This window comes from Diabrotica virgifera, chromosome 9 (genome assembly GCF_917563875.1).
Source record: "Diabrotica virgifera virgifera chromosome 9, PGI_DIABVI_V3a".
Taxonomy (NCBI): domain Eukaryota; kingdom Metazoa; phylum Arthropoda; class Insecta; order Coleoptera; family Chrysomelidae; genus Diabrotica; species Diabrotica virgifera.
The window spans coordinates 42,264,558-42,284,230 of record NC_065451.1 but is presented as its reverse complement, the minus strand read 5'-3'; the positions used below and the strand labels follow the sequence as shown (position 1 = coordinate 42,284,230).

Genomic DNA, 19,673 nt, shown 5'->3' with positions numbered 1-19,673 from the left:
AAGAAGAGCCAGTATACAGGGTGTCCCGAAAAGATTGGTCATAAATTATACCACACATTCTGGGGTGAAAAATAGTTCGATTAAACCTAACTTACCTTAGTACAAATGTGCTCATAAAAAAAGTTACAGCCCTTTAATGTTACAAAATAAAAATTGATTTTTTCCAATTTATCGAAAACTATTAGAGACTTTTCATTGAAAATGAACATGTATCATTCTTATGGCAGGAACATCTTAAAACAAAATTATAGTGAAATTTGTCCACCCCATAAAAAATTTATGGGGATTTTGTTCCCTTAAACCCCCCAAACTTTTGTGTACGTTCCAATATTAATTCATTATAATGGTACCATTAGTTACACACAACGTTTTTAAAACTTTTTTGCCTCCTAGTATTTTTTCGATAAGCCAGTTTTTATCAAGATGCGGCTTCTTTTTCAATATATTTACGTAAAAATGTTTTGGGGGTTTCGTTCCTTTAAACCCCCCAAATGTTTGTGTGCGTTCCAATTAAACTATTATTGTGGTTCCATTAGTTAAACACAGTGCTTTTAAAACTTTTGCCTCTTAGTCTTTTTTTCATAAGTCACCTTTTATCGAGATGTAGCTTCTTTTTCAAAATATACATAAAAATGTAAATTATAAATAAATTTTCAGATTATTAACAGGTATAATTAACTATGTATAATCGTACTTAACCATATTTATACAAATATGTGGTGAATTCGACAAATATTCAAAATATCTCGTAAAACACTGGCTTATCGAAAAAGTACTGAGAGGCAAAAGGTTTTAAAAATATTGTGTTTAACTAATGGTGCTACAATAATAATTTAATTGGAACGTACACAAAAGGTTGGGGGGGTTTAAGGGAACAAAACCCCCATAAAATTTTAATGGGGTGCACAAATTTCACTTTAATTTTTTTTAACATGTTGCTGCCATAATAATTCTACATATCCATTTTCAATAAAAAAAACTCTGAGAGTTTTCGATATACAGTCGAACCCGCTTTTTGGAATAGCTTTCGTGCCAAGCAAACGTATTCGTATAACCGGGATATTCTAATAACCGATCATTGGAAGCTAGTAGAAACGTTTCGTGGCCTCAAATTTCTATTCCTTAAAGCGGGATATTCCTATAAGAGGTATTCTAATAAGCGGGTTCGACTGTATGAAAAAAATCGATTTTCATTTTGTAACTTCAAAGGGCTGTAACTTTTTTTGTGTACACTATTGTATATAGGTAAGTGAGGTTCAATCAACCTACTTTTAACCCCAGAATCTGTGCTATAATTTATGACCAATCTTTTCGGGACACCCTGTATAATAAAGTATAGATCGCTTACTATTGATCTTCAAGAAAATTTAAAAAACGGTTTTCATTATTATCTCAAAAGGTACATTTTTGTGAAGTAAAGTTGTTTTACTAAAACGAAAACTTTTGGAGGTATTAGCAGAAAACTTATTAAACACATTTATTTTTTCGATATAAAACTAACACATTCGATAGCGAATAAATCGAAAACTATCAATTTTATCAAAAAAATGTATGGAACGTTTTTAACTTGGAATGAACGTTTTCACTAACTTTTGTGATTAAAATATAATAAAAAATTTGCACCTTCTAGATGGTGGGGGGTGGATGCCACCCATGGGGGTGGTTGCCACCACCCCCATGGTAAAAGCGTCTTTCGGCATGATATAGATTTTGATCCTTGGACTATCCACTACTTATTCTCAAATTTTCAAGCAAATCGATCCATTCTGTAAAAATTGCGAGGTTTTGTCCTATTCTAAGCTTCATTACTTGGACTAAAAGTAGGAAGAAGAATATATTTGAACAAAAGATTTAAAATTTAAGGTTACGTAATTGGCTCTATAGGAAATTGATTATGTACTATAGAAAGGAACTACAACGTTAACGGGGTTTTATTATTTCATATGGTCAACGAATCTCTATATATGAAAAAACCGCGGAGTGCTACCATTTAAAGGGGTGCGTTTTTGAGGAATGGGTGAATTAGTCCCTGGGCACAGGTTACATTATTGTGAGTTCTATGCACTTTTGGTACAAACACTTCTACATAAAAATTGTTCCTGGTTAAATTTCCTATCTAAATACATATAACTTTTTAAAGTCAAAGATACTTTTTTTTACAAAAATATATTCAAAAGAAAAAGCACAAAGAAACCCAGAAGAAAGAAATTTTGTTTTTTGTCCCATAACTTTTGTCCACAAGGATATAGGTATAGGCATTGCTTCACAGAAAAAAAATCTACATATTTTGTCCTTAAAATGGTGTTTGGTACAGGTAATTAGGATTTACAGTTTTCGAAATATGATTTTTCAAAGTTCGCCACTCACAGCAATTTTGGGCAATTTTCCTTGTTATTTCGCAAATATTGTTCCGTAACTTTTTTCTACGTAACTTTAGACATATTACGCAATGGTACAGGTAAGAGATATAGAAATCAATTACCTTTAAAATGTTCTACTGTATAATGTTGTACGACTTCTTTTAAAAAGGTTACCTTTGTCAAGACTTTATACTTTTAATGAATTTTTATATTTTTTACGATTATTTTTTAAATTTTCCATTACAACTTTTTTTTCTACATTTAGGTACAATATTATATATTAAAAAAGAAAGCTTATTCTGTTTACTTTAAAATGGTGTATTATAAAAAATTCTGGGATTATTTTTGAATAAGATAATATGCCTTTTCAAAATGTAATAAGTACTATAGTCGGTTCGCTAAACTCAGACACAACTGGCTAGTGATTTTATTAGGTATTTTTTTGTTTATTACTAACTATTTAGTAATTATTAACTATTTAGTAATTATTTTTTTTTGCCAATTTTACCAAATTGGCAAAATTACTTACTAAAATCACTAGCCAGTTGTGTCTGAGTTTAGCGAACCGACTATAGCAACGATTTTTGATTTCAGGATTATTTTTTAAATTCCTCATTATAACTTTTTTATGTGATTGTGTGTTATGATTGAATCTTATTTTTTATAGGTAATACTTTGGATCCACTTGACTCGGCCGGGCAAACTTCAAAATATGGATTAAATCCAATATTTACAGTCAAAGCTCCTGCACCACAAGCTTTGCTTGAAAAAATAGCATGTAAATGTACCAAAGGATGTACAAAAAACTGCGGTTGTAGGAAAATAGGAATTACTTGTTCAATATTCTGCAAAGGGTGCATGTGCATGGGTACTAATTGTGGGAACTCTAAGATAACTGAGGTGTCAGAGGAAGATATTGAAGCTAATGCTAACAAAGAGATGGACTTTGATTTTGAAAATTTTTTAAATGGCAACGTTTAAATAATTTTAACTAAAGTGATGTTTTCCAAGACTAATGTTTATGTAATTTTTGTAAAAGAAATAATTTTAAATAATACAAGTAAAAAAATATCAAAGAATCACTCGGTTTCCCTTACATATTTAAATATAGATGATACACCACTTTAAAGAACAGAAAGTAAGCCCTATTTATTGAGCAATATATAGTAGGTATATTCATGTACAAAAAAAAAAGTTATACTGAGAAATTTCAAAAATAATCGTGAATAATGTAAAAAGTAATATTTTTTTATATTAGGTATTATATTATAATATATAATATAACATTATATTATATATACTATATATAATATATTATGTAATACATTATAATATGTTATATAATAATAATATTTTATTTTTATATTATATTATAAAAAATCGTTAAAAGTATCTCTCTCCTGTCGTTTCCCCATTACTGAGGATCGTGATTTCTTCCAATATTCCTAACAATGTTTCTCCATTGGTCTCTATCTTCAGCTTCTCTAAGAGCTTCGCAGAATGAGTTTCCAGCTGAATGCTTTATTTGGTCAGACCATCTAGTTGGTGATCGTCCTCTTGATCTTCTCCCCGGAACGTTTCCAGAAACAATTAATCTCTCCAAAGTGTCGTCACCTCTGCGAACCACGTGACCAAAGAATTGCAGAATTCGTTGCAGACATATTGTGGACAGCCTTTTTTTAACATTGAGTTGGTTTAGAATGGAAACATTTGTCCTATGAGCTGTCCAAGGTATGCGCAGCATTCTTCTCCAGCACCACATTTCAAAGGCATCAATTTTTTGGTGCTCGCATGCGCGAAGAGTCCAAGTCTCTGCTCCGTATAGAAATATTGAGAATACAAGGGCATTCACCAGTCTCATCTTGATATTTTGAGAGAGAGATCTGTCTTTCCAAAGTTTAGTTAGGCGACTCATCGCATTTTTTGCCATACCAATACGTCTCCGAACTTCTGCTTCACAGTTACTATCGTTAGTTATACTAGACCCGAGATAGACAAAGGTGTTTACTATCTGGTATTCCTGTAATATGTTAGTCAGTTGAATAATGTCAAATCTGTCGACCACCATTATTTTTGTCTTAGCTTTATTGATTTTCAGACCAACTTTATTGCTTTCGTACTCAACTCTTCGCAGAAGATCAAACATTTCTTGCTTATTTGCTGCTATAAGTGTAGTGTCATCAGCAAATCTTAAATTGGAGATTTTTCTACCAGATACTGTTACTCCACCGACCCATCCTTCTAAAAAAGTATAAAACTTTGAAAACCATAATATCTTTAAAAAAAAGTCGTACAACGTTATACAGTAGGCCATTTTAAAGGTAATTGATTTCTATTCCTATTACGTGTACCATTGCATATACCTAAAGTTACGTACAAAAAAGTTACAGAACAATATTTGCGAAATAACAAGGAAAATTGCCCAAAATTGCTGTGAATGGCGAAGTTTGAAAAATCATATTTCGAAAACTATAAATCCTAATTACCTCAACTAAACAACATTTTAAAGAAGAAATACGTAGGTTTTTTTCTGTAGAGCAATGTCTATACCTACCTATATCCTCGTGGACAAAAGTTATGGGATAAAAAACAAAATTTCTTTCTTTTGGGTTTCTTTTTGTTTTTGCTTTTGAATATATTTTTGTAAAAAAAGTATCATTGACTTTAAAAAGTGATATTTAGATACGAAATTTAACTAGGAACAATTTTTATGTAGATATGTTTGTACCAAAAGTGCATAGAACTCACCCTAATGTAACCTGTGCCCAGGGACTAATTCACCCATTTCTCAAAAACGCACCCCTTTAAATGGTAGCACTCCGCGGTTTTTTCATATATAGATGTCTATTGACCATATGAAATAATAAAACCCCGTTAACGTTGTAGTTCCTTTTAGCTATCTTATTTTGAATATAATCAATAGCCTACTATCTAACCATTGAGTATTTTTTCTAACCTATTATTTACTTACTTCATCACTGTATTCATCGAAAGGATCCAAATTGTTTCTCAATGTTCCAGAGAAGAGTACTGGTTCTTGAGGAATAATGGAAATTTTAGATCTGAGCTTTTTCAAAGCAACAGACTTTGTATCTATATCGTCAATAAGTATACTACCATCAATATGAGTCAACCGGAAAACAGCTTGAATTAATGAAGACTTTCCTGCACCGGTTCTTCCCACTATACCCACCTTCTCCGAAGGTTTGATAACAAAACTGAGATTCTTAAGAACTGGAGGATCATTTGGTGAATACTGAAGAGACAAATTTTTAAATTCTATTTTGCCTTTTTCTGGCCATGTTTCATCTATTTCTACAGTATAATTATCATCTTCGTGTTTTAAGTCAGCGTATTCTTGGACCCTTTCCACTGAGGTCATTTGGTTTTCTAGTTCAGACCATTGTCGCATCCCCCACTGAAACATTCCCGTCAGAGCTAAGGTTTGCGTGAGGGCAAGACCCATATTTCCTCCAAATGTTTCTAAAACACATAAATTAAAAGTCAGAATTAGTGATAATTAGTGATGAAATAATTGATCCAGTTGGTTTCGAGTTATTAAAAAATATTTAAAAACATAAAATGATGTTTGTTAAACAAAAATATTAACGGAAATTTGAAACAAAAATATTAACGCAAACTAGGGGCGAAAATGGGTTAAAAAATTAAATACTAATGTATTTTAATGTTTTTATTTACTTACTTACCACTTTCAATGAAAATCAATGACAATAGTACTAAGGCAGTGTATATTACACATATAAAGTCCAGCCAGAAACCAAAGGTCCTAGTGGATGCAAGATACATGAAAAATGCTGCGCTATGATTATTTTGATAACTATCAAACTCATTTTTGAGTATTCCTTCAGCTTTGAATGCTCTTATAGTAGTCAATCCTTGAAGTGTAGCTGTTAGATGAGTATAGATAGGACTTCGGTCTAAAAAGGAATTATACATTAAAGAATGAATATACCAACCAAATACGATATTTCTTAGGAACACAATATTGAACTCTAGCTTCCTGAGTAAGTTACTGATCGAAAGTGTTTGTAATCTTGCAAATGTGCCCATGCTAAGGTACATTTTTCATTTATCAAATCAGCCTTTAGATTTGGTAGTTCGCATTTTTGTCCTAAGTATATGTACAACTCAAAAGTTTCCGTCTTTTGCTATTAACGTAGCATCATCGTCAAATCCGTGATGATTCGGGTTTTCGCCGTCTATCGTCACTTCTTTATTTGTTCATTCTAAAGTTCGAAACATGTTATCTTCTAGAGCTAAAGAAAATAGCTTATATGGAATAGAATCTCCTTGTCTAACCTCTCTCTGTAGTTTTATCATTTTTTTCTTCCGTTTTTACTTGTAATGTTGTATTGTCATGTATGTTCTTAAAAGACATTAAGGATTACCCAAATTTCTATAGTCAAATGCCTTCCTGTAATCTACCATAGCTCTCCAGAATGTTATATCGTATTCATTTGATTTTAGATTAGTCTTCGTATGACTTGTAAAACACTTCGTATGACTCTTATATTATAATCTATAGATACTGCTATACCCTTTTCTAAATCCTACCTTTTCGCGAGACTGATTGTGATACCTGAGGTGGACTCTAGACTTTAACCTAAACTAACTCTATTATACTTTTACCTTGTTTTTATACTTACTTACTGATTCCACTCTCTTAACATCTCGACTAGTTTCTAAAAATACGACCTTCATTACATAGAACAGTATCCCTATAAGGATAGTAGGTATCATTATCCAGTAGGTTAAACTACCTAGTACGAAACATATCGCAACAACCTCAAGGCCAATCTAAAAATAGGTAATGGATATACTAACAACATCAATTATTCTATAATTAAGAGATTAACCTTTAACTACCCGCGCATCAAGTTATAACATAACTACAAGCGTGGCGTACTTTATACGCCACAAGAAAATACACTTAAAAACAGCAGATTTGTTTATTTATTTTTAACAAAATACACTTAGTTGTTTGTTATAAACCTTATTTAGCATCAGTGAAAACTTGGAGTTCCTTCTCAGTAAGCCAATTGGAATTTATAACTGGAATCATGGAATAACTGGATTCCATGATATATAAAATTACTAATAAAAAATTTTTTGAAATGTGATTTTTTACAGGAGAAAAAGTATTATTTAAAAAGAAAAATATATTTTGTGCCATAATGACTAAAAAACAATCGAAATATGAACTTATATTACTACTTATATTAATATAATCGTGGCATATATTGTCCACCACCGGAAACAACAAATACTAAACTGTAAATTACGATCTTCCCAGAAAGCCGATTATAACGAAACTAAAACCCAATTGTAAAGCACATTCCAGTGATAGGTTAGAAAGATAAATAAGGTCAAAAATTAAATTTTTAAATATATTTGCAGTAGAATTCTTATATCTGGCGTACAAAATACGCCAGCGCGTGTAGTTAAAGGTTAATAACACGAGAGACACTTTGTTGTCAATTCAAGTCTTATTCCAGAAATCCAGAGACGTCAATTGCCACGTATACTCATGTCTGGTTGATTACGAGAAAGCATTTGTTCGAGTACAAATAGCACGTTAAGATGATGCAAATACTAAAAGAAGCAGGAATTAACAACCCAGATCTAAAAATAATTAGAAAGTTTTATTGGAATTAGACTGCAAACCTCAGAGTTGACGGTGAACACGCCGAATATGTGAAAATCGTGCGTTGAGTGAGGCAAGGCTGCATTTTTCCCCTCTAATTTCCAATTTCTACTCTAAAGGAATCTCAACACACGATGAACACAGAGCGTTATCGAAAGAAATCAGAAAACAGTGCCTCAAAGACCAAGCTGATTACATATCTTAAATATGCAGAGAGATAGAGGAACATGGCTGTCGAAATGAACCGAGGGATTTATTCTAGAATATCAAACTGCTTACCACAGAATTTAAACCTCAAACGTGGGCTGTAATAGATAAGGAAGGTAATGTAAAGACCGATACTGAAGAAATATTGGAAACATGGCGCAACTACTGTGGCGAGCTATACAGGGTGTCCCGAAAAGATTGGTCATAAATTATACCACACATTCTGGGGTCAAAAATAGGTTGATTGAACCTCACTTACCTATATAAATAGTGCACACAAAAAAAGTTACAGCCCTTTGAAGTTACAAAATGAAAATCGATATTTTTTCATAGATCGAAAACTCTCAGAGATTTTTAATTGTAAATGGACACGTGGCATTCTTATGGCAGCAACATCTTAAAAAAAATTCAAGTGAAATTTGTGCACCCCATAAAAATTTTATGTGGGTTTTGTTCTCTTAAACCCCCCCCCCCCCAAACTTTTGTGTACGTTCCAATTAAATTATTATTGTGGCACCATTAGTTAAACACATTATTTTTAAAACTTTTTTTCCTCCTAGTACTTTTTCGATAAGCCAGTGTTTATCGAGATATTTTGAATATTTTTCGAATCCACCACATATTTGTATATGGTTAAGTACGATGTGTAGAGACCTGTTAATAATCTGAAAATTTATTTATAATTTACATTTTTAGGTATATTTGGAAAAAGAAGCTACATCTCGACAAAAGGTGACTTAGAGTGTAGGAAACAGAGGTTGAACCTTGCAAAATGGACACAAGTCCGGTTTTATTTTTTTTCTGGCATATCAATTGGTGCTTATTATAAGACTAACTTTTTCTGAAAAAATTTCGCCTCGGAACCCCCCTTTTCACCCCTGTAAAGGGGGTAATTTATGGGTTTTGCAGAACGTAGCCCTTCCTGTACCTTTTACAAAAAATTTCTTTTATAGAAATATGAAGAGGACTATATTTTCTACGATTTATTTCCAACAGCATCTCTCTATCATCCACCGTTTAGCAAGGGTGGCGCCCCAAAGTTGACAAGTTTTTAAAAAAGATGTTTAAAAAAATATATATTTTTCCCTAACTGTAACGGAAATTAAAAAGAAATGCTGCGGAAATTATTCACAAATAGATGATTGATTTTCTGGTATAGGTTTCACTTAAGGGTAATTGCACTTTTTTTAATTACAGGGTGTTACGTTTTAAAAAACCCCTTTTTATACCATCTGAACCGTTTATGCTAGAGTAAAAAGACTCAGCGATTACCCACGTACTGGTGCTATTTACAAATTTGTATAATGCACCCCCAATTTTCCCCGGAACCACCCAAAAAAAAAGAAGAATTAATAAATAAAGTGATTTTCTTGGAATCCTTCACACACAATGCCCTTCATTAATATGCTTCATATATCATTTTGTGCAAGTTATTATTACCCATACATGGACACTAAAAGCGATTTCCTAGTGCAACCCCTGTAGCCAAAAACAATAAATAAAATGGGGGGTTGAAATTTTTTTTTTTTGTTTTTTGCTTTTTGATCCATATGGGCATATGCTTCATCAATAGTGCTTTTCAAAAATATATATGGTTATTGCAACATCCCTGCGCAAACCACTCCTATCCTTGAAAATATACTGCAGAAACTACCCCTATACCTTATCCAGCAAGTTTTTACGATTTTCTCATTACCTATTCATTTTTTTTTTAACAAAACTTATACAAGATTAAAGACCACAATTTACTCTAAAAATTAGGTCCTATTCATTTTTTTCGTTTAAGCAACCGTTACGGCACAGTGGCGCCGTAAACCTCATATATGCTTTGACGAGCTTTTTTTCGTCATCTGTTTGTTTTATTGATAAAGTACTTATGTAAAATAAAACAACACAGTGTAACCTACAAATCATGACCTATGCATATTTTACATTCTTTGCTCCCCAAAGCTACAGTGGTGGCCCAAAATAAATTTTTTCATATTTTCGCCACCTACACGCATGTTATTGCGTTAATGCTACCTTAATAAATAGCACAATATTCACCCCTAAGTGGTCGCTAAGCAGTGGCGGATCCAGGGAGGGGTGATGGGGGCGATCACCCCCCACCCCTCTCAAACCAAGTGATATTATATTTGAAGATTATAAAAATATTCATTTATTTTTATAGAAATACTTATATTATATTAATATTATTTTTATAAGGATGACTTTTTATGCTTTGGCGACAGTGGCGAATCCAGCATCGTTAAGAGGGGGGTGCCAATTGGTTAAATTTCTATAAAAATAAATGAATATTTTTATAATCTTTGAATATAATATCACTTGGTTTGAGAGGGGGGGAGGTGATCAACCCCATCACCCCTCCCTGAATCCGCCACTGCGTAGCGACCACCTAAGGATAAATATTGTGCTGTTAAGGTAGCACTAATGCAATAAAATGCATGTAGGTGGCGAAAATATGCAAAAATTTATTTTGGGCCACCACTGTGGCTTTGGGGAGCAAAGAATGTAAGATGTGCATGAGTCATAATTTGTAGGTTACACTGTGTTGTTTTATTTTGCATAAGTACTTTATCAATAAAACGAACAGATGACGAAAAAAAAAACAAAAAGTGGAGCCCGCCAAAGCATATATGAGGTTTACGGCGCCACTGTGCCGTAACGGTTGCTTATACGAAAAAATGAATACGACATAATTTTTAGAGTAAATAGTGGTCTTTAACCTTGTATAAGTTTTGTTTAAAAAGAATACATAGGTAATGAGAAAATCGTAAAAACATGCTCGCCAAGGGATAGGGGTAGTTTCTGCAGTATATTTTCAAGGATAGGGGTGGTTTTCGCAGAGATGTTGCAATAACCATATATATTTTTGAAAAGCACTATTGATGAAGCATATGCCCATATGGATCAAAAAGCAAAAAACAAAAAAAAATTTTCAACCCCCCATTTTATTTATTTTTTTTTTGCTACAGGGGTTGCACTAGGAAATTGCTTTTGGTGTTCATGCATGGGTAATAATAACGTGCACAAAATGATATACGAAGCATATTAATAAAGGGCATTGTGTGTGAAGGATTCCAAGAAAATCAATTTGTTTGTTAATTCTTCTTTTTTTTGGGGTGGTTCCGGGGAAAAAATGGGGGTGCATTATACAAATTTGTAAATAGCACCAGTATATGGGTAATCGCTGAAAGTCTTTTTACTCTAGCATAAACGGTTCAGACGGTATAAAAAGAAGTTTTTTAAAATGTAACACCCTGTAATTAAAAAAAGGGCAATTACCCTTAAGTGAAACCTATACCAAAAAATCAATCAATTATTTGTGAATAATTTCCGCAGGATTTCTTCTTAATTTTCTTTACAGTTAGGGAAAAATATATTTTTTTTTAAAACATCTTTTTTAAAAACTTGTCAATTTTAGGGCGCCACCCCCGCTAAACGGTGGATGATAGAGAGATGGTGTTGGAAATAAATCGTAGAAAATATAGTCCTCTTCATATTTCTATAAAAAAATTTTTTTGTAAAAGTGACAGGAAGGGCTACGTTCCGCAATAACCACAAATTACCCCCTTTAAAAGGGTGAAAAGGGAGGTTCCGGGGCGAAATTTTTTCAGAAAAAGTTAGTCTTATAATAAGCACCCCTTGATATACCAGAAAAAAAATTAAACCGGACTTGTGTCCATTTTGCAAGGTTCAACCTTTGTTTCCTACACTATTATGAAAAAAAGACTAAGAGGCAAAAGTTTTAAAAACACTGTGTTTAACTAATGGTACCACAAACATAGTTTAATTGGAACGTACACAAACATTTGGGGGGTTTAAAGGAACAAAACCCCCATAAAATTATTACGTAAATATTTTGAAAAAGAAGCCGCATCTCAATAAAAACTGGCTTATCGAAAAAATACTAAGAAGCAAAAAGTTTTAAAAACGTTGTGTTTAACTAATGGTACCACAATAATGAATTACTTGGAACGTACACAAAAGTTTGGGGGGGTTTAAGGGAACAAAATCCCCATAATTTTTTATGGGGTGGACAAATTTCACTATAATTTTGTTTTAAGATTTTCCTGCCATAAGAATGATACTTGTCCATTTTCAATAAAAAATCTCTAACAGTTTTCGATTAAAAAAAATCGATTTTCATTTTGTAACTTCAAAGGGCTGTAACTGTTTTTATGAGAACATTTGTGCTAAGGTAAGTTAGGTTCAATCGAACTATTTTTAACCCCAGAATGTGTGGTATAATTTATGACCAATCTTTTTGGGACACCCTGTATAAAAACAACGAGGTATCAGCAGAAAATCAGGGGCCCTCTGACTACAATAGAAAACCTACTGTCTTACTCGCTCAAGTCAAAGATGCAATTAAATCACTAAAGAGAAATAAATCCCTAGGTATTGATTCAATACCATGTGAAATACTACAGTTACTAGGTGACAAAGGATTACATATCATCCATTCTATCTGTGTCGCTGTTTGGAATTCAGGAAAATGGCCATCTGATTGGTGTACCTCAATTTATATCCCGCTACACAAAAAATGAACTGCTACTAGATGTGAAAACTACCGCACACTGTCACTAATAACACATGAGAGTAAAATCTTGTTACACATCATCAAAAACAGATTAAAAACATATCTACATTACCAAGTACCTCAGGAACAAGCGGGGTTTGTAAAGGGTAAATGTACAAGGGAACAAATCCTGAACCTGAGACAACTCATTGAAAAGTCTAGAGAATTTCAAGTACCTATGATTATATGCTTCGTTGACTACCAAAAGGCATTTGATTGTGTAAGCTGGATAAATATGTGGTCAATTTTAATAGAAATGGGCGCATCAATGCACCTGTGACACTTATTAAAAATCTGTACCAGTCCAACATAGCGACAGTACAACTAGATCATAAGTTCTCAAACCAATTCAAGACCGAGAGAGGTGTTAGACAAGGATGCCTGTTGTCACCTGACTTATTTAACATTTATGGTGAGCATGTCATGAGGATGGTTTTAGAAGGATGGACCGGTGGAATAACAGTAGCTGGTACGAAAATCTCCAATTTAAGATTTGCTGATGACACTACACTTATAGCAGCAAATGTGCAAGAAATGTTTGATCTCCTGCGAAGAGTTGAGTATGAAAGCAATAAAGTTCTAAAGGTCTAAAAATCAATAAATCTAAGACAAAAATAATGGTGGTCGACAGATTCGACACTATTCAACTGACTAACATGTTACAAGAATACCAGATAGTAAACACCTTTGTCTATCTCGGGTCTAGTATAACTAAAGATGGTAACCGTGAAGCAGAAGTTCGGAGACGTATTGGTATGGCAAAAAATGCGATGAGTCGCCTATCTAAAGTTTGGAAAGACAGATCTATCTCTCAAAATAGCAAGATGAGACTGGTGAATGCCCTTGTGTTCTCAATATTTCTATACGGAGCAGAGACTTGGACTCTTCGCGCATGCGAGCGCCAAAAAATTGATGCCTTTGAGATGTGGTGCTGGAGAAGAATGCTGCGCATACCTTGGACAGCTCATAGGACAAACATTTCCATTGTAAACCAACTTAAGATTATAAAAAGGCTGTCCACAATATGTCTGCAAGAAGTACTGCAATTTTTTGGTCACGTGGTTCGCAGAGGTGACGACAGTTTGGAGAGATTAATTGTTTCTGGAAACGTTCCGGAGAGAATATCAAGAGGACGATCACCAACTAGATGGCCCGACCAAATAAAAAATTCAGCTGGAAACTCATTCTGCGAAGCTCTTAGAGCAGCTGAAGATAGAGACCAATGGAGAAACATTATTAGGAATATTGGAAGGAATCACGATCTTCAGTAATGGGGAAACGAAAAAAGAGAAAGAGATTCTAAAGGAATATTTATCGAAGCTTTGCACAAAACTGAAAAAGGTATTTTACTAAGTGAGTACCGGCTAAATGATATCAGGTACGCAGATGACACCATAGTATTTGCCGACAACCTAGAAGACCTACAAGTACTCCTCATGAACAAAATCACTTATTACGGTCAACAATATGGACACAATATAAACGAAAAGAAGACAAAGCTTATGATCATTAGCAAAACAAAGATAACAGAAGGTCAATTGTACAACAACCAAACTCCTGTAGAAAGAGTGAGGCACTACAACTACCTCGGCACCATAATAAATGAAGAATTGACCAACAGCCAAGAAATAAGAGATCACATTGGGAAAGCTAGATCGGCCTTTAACCGCATGGGGGCCTTTTTCAAGAGCCGCAACCTTTCTCTTGATATAAAAGTAAGAATACTGAGATGCTACACGTCTTCTCTATCCTTTTTTATGGTGTTGAATCATGGATCTTGAACAAAGATATGGGTCGAAAATTGGCAGCATTTGAGATGTGGTTATATCGGAGAATATTTAAAATCCCATGGACTGATCGGGTCCCAAATGTGGAGGTCCTTAGAAGAATAAGGAGAACCGAGAGGTAATAACCTCCATCATATCTCGAAAGTTGGAATGCTTTGGACACATTATGCCAAATGAATCCAGATATGCCCTCCTACAAGCCATCCTGCAAGGAAAAATATTTGGAAATCGGAGTCCAGGAGAAGAAGAAGAACATCCTGGTTAGAGAACCTCAGAACCTGGTTCAACAGAACATATGTGCAACTTTTCCGCGTTGCTGCAGATAAAGTGAAGATGGCCGTGATTATCGCCAACATTCGTCACGGATAGACACATAAAGAAGAAGAAATAACACTGAAACTAATTTTTGTAGGAAATATCATTAAGTCCAAAATGATAAAAATCGCTTTAGCATAGTTTAAATAACAGAATTTTTCGGCTTTGTCTAATACCTGTATTAGACTAAGAGCCGCTATAGGTGAAATTTCTTAATAATTTTAGGCACGATGGGACCCTATAACTTAAATAGTAGAACCTAAAAGAAAACGTTTAAACACTGTGACGTCACTTTTCAGTGGCACATGCGTCGACAGTGGCGCATCAAACTTTCCACTTATGGACAGGATAAATAAATTAAAAGTTACCCTCCCTTACTAACAGAATTAAATTGTTTCTATTTTTAAGTGCTTTGTGACTAACACATAAGATTTAGCATAATTTTAACCTACCACCTCCTTCCCCCTGCCCCCACGATCAAAAACTTCATTTTTCGTTTTTATTTTTTTTTTGTGGGATGCAATCAATTTTAAAATTTCAAAAAATTCACACGCATAGCTGAGGCTTTTATAAAACATGTCTATTTTTATAGACCCGTAGGTAGAGTGTACATAACCTCAAAAAAATAAAAGAAAAATTTTTTCCAAAAAAGCGTATAACATTTTTTGGGGAATAGCTGCAGGTCTAATTTTTTCTTAATCTTGTGTGTTTTATCAAACACTATATTTCTGATTTTTTTTAGATTTTTCCGTAAGGCTCGCCCCGTCAAAAATCCGAAAAACCGGTTTTTGGGGGGTTTTTGGGGATGTTTCCTATTTTATAGACTTTATAATATATCAAATAAATTTCGGTTTTATAGGTTATATGTAACTTGAAGTAACTGAGTCCTTTAGAATATTTAAAAATGAGATAAACACGTTCAAACCTCCCAAAACCCCCTTAAAAACAGTTTTTTTGATTTTTGAAGGTGACCAGCGTTACAGAAAAATCTGAAAAAAATTAGAAATATAGTGTTTGATCAAATACACAAGACTAAGAAAAAATTAGATCTGCAGCTATTCCCAAAAAAAGGTCTATACTTTTTTCCAAAAAAAAATTTTTTTTGAGATTATGTACACTCAACTTACAGGTCTATAAAAATACACGTGTTTTATAAAAGCCTTAAATATGCGCGTGAATTTTTTGAAATTTTAAAATTGATTGCATCCCACCAAAAAAAAATAAAATCGAAAAATAAAGTTCTTGATGGTGGGGGCAGGAAAAAGGGGTGGTGGGTTAAAATTACGATGAATCTTATGTCTTAATCACTTAGAACTTAAAGAAATGAAAATAATTGAATTCTGGTAATGAGGGAGGGTATTTTTTAATTTATGTATCCCGTCCATAAGTGGAAAGTTTGATGCGCCACTGTCGACGCATGTGCCACTGAAAAGTGACGGCACAGTGTTCAAACGTTTTCTTTTAGGTTCTACTATTTAAGTTATAGGGTCCCATCGTGCCTAAAATGATTAAGAAATTTCACCTATAGCGGCTCTTAGTCTATATAGAGATAATCAAGATTTTTATACTTACTCCAAGAGTATCCATGATAGTCATTGGTAAAACTTCATCTAAAGCACCGATGTCTTTGGAAAACCTATTCAGAATTCTTCCAGAAGGATTTATATTGAAAAACCTCATTGGGCTGTAAACTATGTTCTCAAACATCATATTGTGCATTTTTGTTGATGCTGTTATAGCCCACGCATAAAACGAAGACGACCTGATATTCATAATAATTACCATCACCATGTTTAAACCAATGAAGTAGAATGAAGTGTTTTCACTCACAAAAACTGGGGTTAGCCACCAATCAGCAAAACCTGTATTGTCGGTCGATTGAGGAGGAGTGGTCAAATTTAACGGTGCGGTAACATTTTCTACTACAACCCCAGTGTCTGTTGAGTTTAGTATGTTTTGTGAAGATTTCCATTGTTGAATATTGACCCTATAAACGAAAAAGAATAGGCATTTTAATGAATTAGTGATTCGGGTAGATTTTGTAGATTTGAAGAAAGCGTTTAATCGAGTGAGAATTTGGAACGCGATACATTTATTATTAGTCCAGGGCCCATCTGTTTTGAGATGGACGTTGAGAGGTGACTCAAATTTTTTTGCAGAAATTGCTTGAAAATAATTCAAGTAATAATATTTGAGTTATCCTCCCTCTCAAAAAGGTCCGGAACATTATTTAAATAATCAAAATGTCAAAACATTAAGGAAAAATTCGATTTTTTTCTTGGTTTTTTGATTATAACTTTAAAAATATTCATTTCCGAAAAAAGTTGTATTGACATAAAAGTTGCGTGATTAAATTTCCTACAATAAGGAATTGGTTAAAAATTTAAAAACCCTTGTTGCAAAATAGCAATAATTGCGAAAAAACCATTCAAAAACAAGTATTCGCATTTTACGTTTTTCAACCTTGTACGCTACACTTAGGACCTTCATATTGCACCAAGAAAAACTTTATAATACAGTAAAATAATACTGTAAATTTCATTAAGATCGGTTCTATAGATTTTACAAAATGAATTTTGCAATCCAGCTTTCGCAAAAAAAATTCATTTTTTCAAAATGTTACAGGACTGAAAATAAAGTAGATTGCAAGTTGAAATTTTTTTTACATAGAGAAGTGTACTGTAACTTTCATTTGCAATTTGCAAAATTAAAATCGATGAACCACCACGGCGTCAGGATTTTTTTTAATAAACATTAATTATTGGTGCTACGCGCAGGACAGCGGTGTTCGATTCACACAAGTTGATTTCCACCAAAATTTCTTCCAATCTTTATCTAATATATTATTTTCTTACTCTATATTTTGTTGTATTTTAATATTTTAATTCCACAAAAATCAAACTAATTTTATTATTGTTTGTGAAATATTGTTTAAACAATTGCATATGTTTAAAAATAATAAACTTTTATTCTCCAAGTTAAAATATATTAACAAAGAAAGTTTTTGCTAAAAAAGTGTTATTTCAAAGGATAGAGTATGTGTTTTTATTTTGCAATAAACAAATTTATTTATTAATATCGAAATGTAATAAAAATTAAAATGTATCAATTATTATCAAAGGTTATTGGAATGCCCAATCAGAGCAAACTATCCGCTGTCCTGCGCGCAGCACCAATAATTAATGTTTATTTAAAAAAATTCCTGACGCCGTGGTAGTTAATCGATTTTAATTTTGCAAATTTCAAATGAAAGGTACAGTACACTTCTATATGCATAAAAAATTTCAACTTGCTATCTGCTTTATTTTTAGTGCTATAATATTTTGAAAAAATGAATTTTTTTTGCGAAAGCTGAATTTCAAAATTTATTTTGCAGAATCTATTAAATCGATCTTAATGAAATTTACAGTATTTTTTTTTTATTAGAAACATATGTCGCATCCACCAAAAGGTTATTAGCGACGGAACAAAATATAAATAACAAAATTAAACAATTACAGATTGTACAAAATGTTTCTGGATCTGAGATAATTAACTATATTATTGTCACAGGAACAGTTTTGACCTAGAGCCTGTGGTAGAGCGTTTGGGATCTTGTAGCGCTGTCTTTCTTGGTCATATTTACTACATATTGTTAAAAAGTGTTCGACTGTTAATCGGACGTTACACTGATCACATATAGGTGGATTTTTCTTTGTGAATAGGTAAGAGTGCGTTAATCTTATATGACCTAGACGTAAACAAACGCGTAACCACAATTTGTTCTCGTCTATTGCGTGACGACGGGAGCCACTGAGACACATTATTTTTAATTTTATTTAGCTTGGAATTAGTTTGAAACCACTCCTTTCGCCACAAAAACAACACTTTATTTTTAAAATAAGATTTTAAGTCACTGGAAACACACTTGTCTATCGGCTCTGAAAAATCACTTAAAATTGCCTCTCGTGCGGTCCTGTCACCTTCTTCATTTCCTATTATTCCGACGTGTGAGGGAACCCATAAAAATTGTACGCTTCTTCCATGTTCATGAGCTTGGGAAAGCTGGTATTGTAGCAACTTTTCAAAAGGATGTTTCGGAAAAATATGTATTAATGAGTTTAGAGAGCTAAGGGAATCTGTTATGATCAGGGCTTTTGTGAGTGTAAACTCGTTAAGAAGTTTCACAGCGCGGTATATGGCGTAGAGTTCAGCTGAATATGTGTTACATGCTGGGGGTAAACAAGTGAAATGTTTTGAATTGTACAACTGATTGGTCTTTAAGTTTGTCTCCTGTAGACAAATAATATCTGGAGAATATTCAGATAAAAGAAGCTGTAGCATAGGGAGACGATGGAAAAATCTATCAATGTTCCATTGAAGTATCGCGTTGAATGTTGTTAACAGATTCGGATTTAGATGATACTGAACAATTGTCTACAGAAGAGTCACTGTCTAAGTCAGAAATCTCATTCCCTAAATAGTTGTGTAGTTTCTTTTGAAGTTTTGTAAACTTGGTTTTTGTAGATCTATCATTTGCATATTGATAGCTGCTTTGTAAAAGATAGAGTAAACCAGCCATATCAGTTGTAAATGTTTTAACGACGCTAATAGTGTCGGGGGAGCCTTGGACATTATCAATAAGTAAAGACAATTGGTGGTAATTTAAAACGAATGGTGGGGTATGATTATCAATAAAATTTTCAAGAGTTACCCGTGTAGATGGGACTTTAGATGAGCGCGGTTTTTTTGGTTTAGATGATTTGGGTTTTGCAAAC

At 33.2% G+C, this 19,673-nt stretch overlaps 1 protein-coding gene across 4 annotated transcripts in view; it reads right to left on the bottom strand.

Annotated features, from left to right (window-relative positions):
- Positions 1–19,673, bottom strand: part of LOC126892724 (probable multidrug resistance-associated protein lethal(2)03659) — a 117,936-nt gene that overhangs the window by 8,400 nt on the left and 89,863 nt on the right. For all 4 annotated transcript variants that reach the window (XM_050662363.1, XM_050662362.1, XM_050662361.1 and 1 more), the window contains 4 exons: positions 16,489–16,903; positions 7,028–7,178; positions 6,068–6,298; positions 5,332–5,843 (listed from right to left, as the gene is read on the bottom strand). In XM_050662363.1, the coding sequence (XP_050518320.1) occupies positions 5,332–5,843; positions 6,068–6,298; positions 7,028–7,178; positions 16,489–16,903 (1,309 nt within the window). The remainder of the gene's footprint in view (positions 1–5,331; positions 5,844–6,067; positions 6,299–7,027; positions 7,179–16,488; positions 16,904–19,673) is intronic.